General features: G+C 33.2%; 1 protein-coding gene across 1 annotated transcript; it reads right to left on the bottom strand.

The window, feature by feature from the left end:
- Positions 1 to 3,251: 3,251 nt before the first annotated feature.
- LOC123252943 (olfactory receptor 4A15-like) lies at positions 3,252 to 4,211 on the bottom strand. Its single transcript, XM_044682196.1, has one exon. It carries the CDS (start codon positions 4,200 to 4,202, stop codon positions 3,252 to 3,254), a length of 951 nt encoding a protein of 316 aa, XP_044538131.1. The 5' UTR covers positions 4,203 to 4,211.
- Positions 4,212 to 4,500: the final 289 nt, after the last annotated feature.

Below are 4,500 nucleotides of genomic sequence, written 5' to 3'. Positions count from 1 at the left end.
TTACTATTCTAAAGCTTTATGTGTGTATTTAAAATGAATATGCATATATGGGATGATGAAAGAGAGAGAGAAAGTGAGAGAGAGAGAAAGAGAAGGAGGAGAGAGAGAGAGAGAGAGAGAGAGAGAGAGAGAGAGAGAGAGAGAGAGAGAGAGACTTTAAGTAGGTTACAGCCAATTGGGTTTGGTCCCAAGCCAGTGGTTGGGACCAGAACTGAGTAGAAGAAATAGATCAAGTTTAACATCTTTTGAGGAGTCACATGATGTTCCTAACAATTCTAAGGAATTCCTTCCTTTAAAAATTCATCTCTTTAACACAAATATTATCCTGGCAAAGGTCTATGATGATGAATTATGGGATATCCTCTAATAAAAGAAATGGAAAGTAATAAAAATATAATGAAAAGGTACATGGGAGGTGAACATATTTGAAAAGTGAACTTCAACTGAGGAGTAATTAAGTGGCAAAATTAAGGAAGTGCAAAACAGGAAAAAGATATGTGGAATATCTTTGTAGAAAAAAAAGAAAAAATTGATATGCTACCCAAATATCTTGTGTATAAACTCAAGATTTTTGAAAGTTCCAGGGAAAGACCTCTATTTTATTGAAGGGTTAATCCTCAACCTATTCATGAAAAGAATATATGAGTGCTACCTGATCTTAGACACTCATCAGCTGTTACATTCTGCATATATATGGGTTTTTTTTTTTTGTTTTTTGTTTTTTGCCTGAGTTTCCCCATCAGAAAAATTGGGATAAAAATAGCACTGACCTCACAGGATTGTTGTGAGGATCAAATGAGATAATAGTTGTGAAGTGCTTAGTACATAGCATTAAAAAAAAGTGCTATACAAATGTTAGCTATTATGTTCTTCATCATCATTATCATGATCATCTTATCAAAAGTCTTAGCTCTATGCACATATTATTGGCAGAGAAAAGATCAACAACAAAGGATGACAGTTTCTAGTCTTCTCATATCTAGATTTTATAATTAATTAAGATCTTGTGAGAGTGCTAAGGAAACAGTGAAGCAAAACACAGTAGCTTTTAAATAAATTGCATTTATTAAATGCCCACATAGTGTAGCACAAAGCACATACTCTTTTCCAGGGTCATCAAAGTCCAGTGGCAAGATAAAAGCCAGGATGACTGGTGATGGTCTTGGATGGAATGGATGACCTTGGCATTTTTGAAATTTCACCATGGTCTAAGCAATCCACAGTGCCAGCTTAAGCACCTTATGGTCATTAGAGCAAATTGTTCTCATTCACCACTCCTTCTTGGGGAAGTCTTCACATAAATGGGAGAGACATGGCATGTTCAGGGAGAACTCACGCCTCATTTGAGGGCCTGCTTGACCCTTTTCAGGTCTGCTCTTCTACCTTTTATGTTTAATTTCCACCCAATTTCCTTTGTGTCTGCAAGAAAATATAATATATATAGTAGCCACAGCCTGGTAAAATTGTGTCTGGAAGATGGGCTAAACCAGTAGGCCAGATGCGGTCCCCTGAAATGTTGTATCCTGATGTGTAACATTATTCCTAATCTGACTAATACAATGAGTATGATACAATACAATGAAACTTCGAAAAAGTTGCCTTAGAAACAGACTGACAGATGAGTACTTCCTTTCCTTTGGCCCTCTTTTTAAAAAAAGTTTGCCCATAATGACAGTCCTCAAAAAATATCCTTTTATAACTGTTCTGGTGGCCTGAAATATACAATAGAACCTGAAGGGGGAAAATAGTTGAAATAGAGAGATCTCAACATTCTTGGAAGAAGTTTTCAATTGTATGAGATCAAATGAATAGTTGAGCAAAATCACTGATATATAACTTTGATCCACAAATGATTGAATATAAACTTCTAGTAGATACTTCAAATACTCATAATATTTCAGAATCATGGAAGACAAAGCTTTCCAAATATAGAAACCTGGACAACAGGATCAAAATTTTATAAAATTAGGACAACATTGTCCTATTCAACTTCTTTGGAGCCATACTGAAGATGAGTTAATTCAGATTATAATGATGGATGGATGTCAAAATGTTTGTCTGCAACTCTTAAAAAATAATTATTTGATATAATTGTAACATAATCTGTAAGATATAAAAATAAATTAAAACAAAAAGAAACATGCCCTTATTACATCTTGTTCTGTGACTATATCTATAAAAACCCAAAAAGAAAAAAATAATACAATTCTGTTGCCATTATTAATAATAATAACAAAAATTATAAAGGTTGAAAGAATTTAAATAATTCATACATTAAGAGATGTTATTTAAGTCTAATTCATCTATATAATAGCACCTATATTCTATCTAATATACTATGGCACATTACATTTCTTTTTGAAGAAAATAGATAACAAATAGAAAATTATGATTTTAAAATTGTAATTATAATTTTACATTATTATTTATAACAATTGCAGGGTTTCATTTGATCACAAATATCAGACTACCTAGGTTGTTTTTGCATGATTTGAATATAAATAATTTTCCCATTGTACAACCTTTGTGAAAAAAAAATACCACTAAACTTCCAGATTTTACATGTAAACCCTGAGATACAATTTTAGGATAATAAAGATAAATATTATAATTGATTTATCATCACAAGCCATTCGTCTTACGATGAGTATTTAGAGTAATAACTTCATGTTGATAGAAATTTTTTTCTTCCCTAGAATATCCATTGCTATTTTTCACATAAACCAAACTAAAGTATAAACTTGACCAATTTTATCAAAAGCATGATCTTTACATCTTTGCTAGAAGAGCCAATTGTTCTTTAAAATGTCACTTAATTAGAGAGAATTGATATTTTTCCATTGATTCCTGTTGCCCTTTTGAAAAATTTATTTTTAATCCCAAAGTATTTCCTTCCATCTGCCTGTCTCTAAAATTGGAGAAGTCAAGAAGTACAATGTCCATTATACATATGAAGTTAGGCAAAACATATTTCTATATTAAACATATTTAAAAATTAAAAAAAAAACAAATAGAACAAATCTATTTCAGTAGATATTCATTCCATCAATTCACAATGTGCAGCTGGATAGCATTTTGCATCAAATCATGCTCTGAAAGAAATAGTTGCAATAACAACATCAACCATACAATGGGATGTCTAATGCTAATGACAGAAAGCTTACCTTTTTATATATTCATCAACTTCTTTCTTAGCCTCAAAAAAAACTTTTAGGAATTTAACATTCTATCATTTTCTTTGTGAAACATCATCATTTGGTCAAAGCATTCATTGCCTTTCTGCTAGACATCTTGTTTCTGTTCCAAAGCTTCCTCATGGCATTTTTCATTTCTGTGTTTCTCAGGGTATAGATCAAAGGGTTCAGCATAGGCGTGATGACAGTATAAAAAACAGTTATAGATTTATCAATAGGGAAGGTACAGACAGGCCTAACATACATGCAAATACAAGGAACAAAGAATAAGACAACAACTATGATGTGAGAGATGCAAGTAGAAAGGGCTTTTCGTCGCCCTTCCAGGCTTTGAGTCTTCAATGACTGTAGAATAACCCCATATGAGATAAGCAATAGTAAAAAGATAATTGTGCATATTGCTCCCCCATTAGCAACCACTGAGAAGCCAATTATGTAAGTATTTGTACAGGAAAGTTCCAATAAAGGGTACATGTCACACAGGAAATGATCAATTACATTGGGTCCACAGAATGGAAGTCTAAAAATGAAAAGGAGCTGAACTAAAGAATGCATGAATCCACCAATCCAGGACACCACCAAAAGCAGAATACATACACGCCATCTCATAATGATTAAGTAATGCAAGGGTTTACAGATAGCTACGTAGCGATCATAGGCCATAACCATGAGGAGGAAAACTTCAGCACCACCAAATAGATGTTCCAAGAAGAGCTGGACCATGCAGGCTTGGAAAGAAATGGTTTTCTTTTCATAGAGCATGTCTAGAGTCATTTTAGGGACAATAACAGTGGAATAGGTAGCATCCATGAAAGACAGGAAGGCAAGAAATAAGTACATGGGAGAACTCAAGCTCTTGCTTTCAGTAATTGTTATAATAATCAAAATGTTGCCCCCCATGGTTAAAACGTAGATAATTAAGAATATGACAAATAGTACTTTTTGCGTTTGAGGATTCTGGGTAAGACCAAGGAGGACAAACTCAGTTACATTATTTTTGTTTTCCATATGTTGGGTTTTGATTTTGTTTGTGCTTTCTTGTTTTGGGTGGGGTAGAAGGGAGAGCTAAGTGTTTCTTGGTCCAGCATGAGACTTCTGGTTAGGAGAGCCCTGAATTCAGTTTTGGCATCTTGTCATTTCCCTTTCCAAGGACAATCTGTTTTAACTTATAAACATCAGTTTCCCAACAAAAATGCTGGTTATAATAAAGAAGCACTACATGTTTCACAGAGATTTTGTAGGAGGGAAAGGAAAGATGAAATGATGAATGCTTTATTTGAAAATTTTAATTTAATTTATAAAAGCT

This window comes from Gracilinanus agilis, chromosome 6 (genome assembly GCF_016433145.1).
Source record: "Gracilinanus agilis isolate LMUSP501 chromosome 6, AgileGrace, whole genome shotgun sequence".
Classification (NCBI taxonomy): domain Eukaryota; kingdom Metazoa; phylum Chordata; class Mammalia; order Didelphimorphia; family Didelphidae; genus Gracilinanus; species Gracilinanus agilis.
Note: the sequence above shows the minus strand (reverse complement) of the source record. Positions and strands in the feature narration are given on the sequence as shown.

Bases quoted from the DNA above. Each gene is read 5' to 3' on its own strand.
- LOC123252943 (XM_044682196.1), bottom strand. From the start codon at position 4,202: ATGGAAAACAAAAATAATGTAACTGAGTTTGTCCTCCTTGGTCTTACC.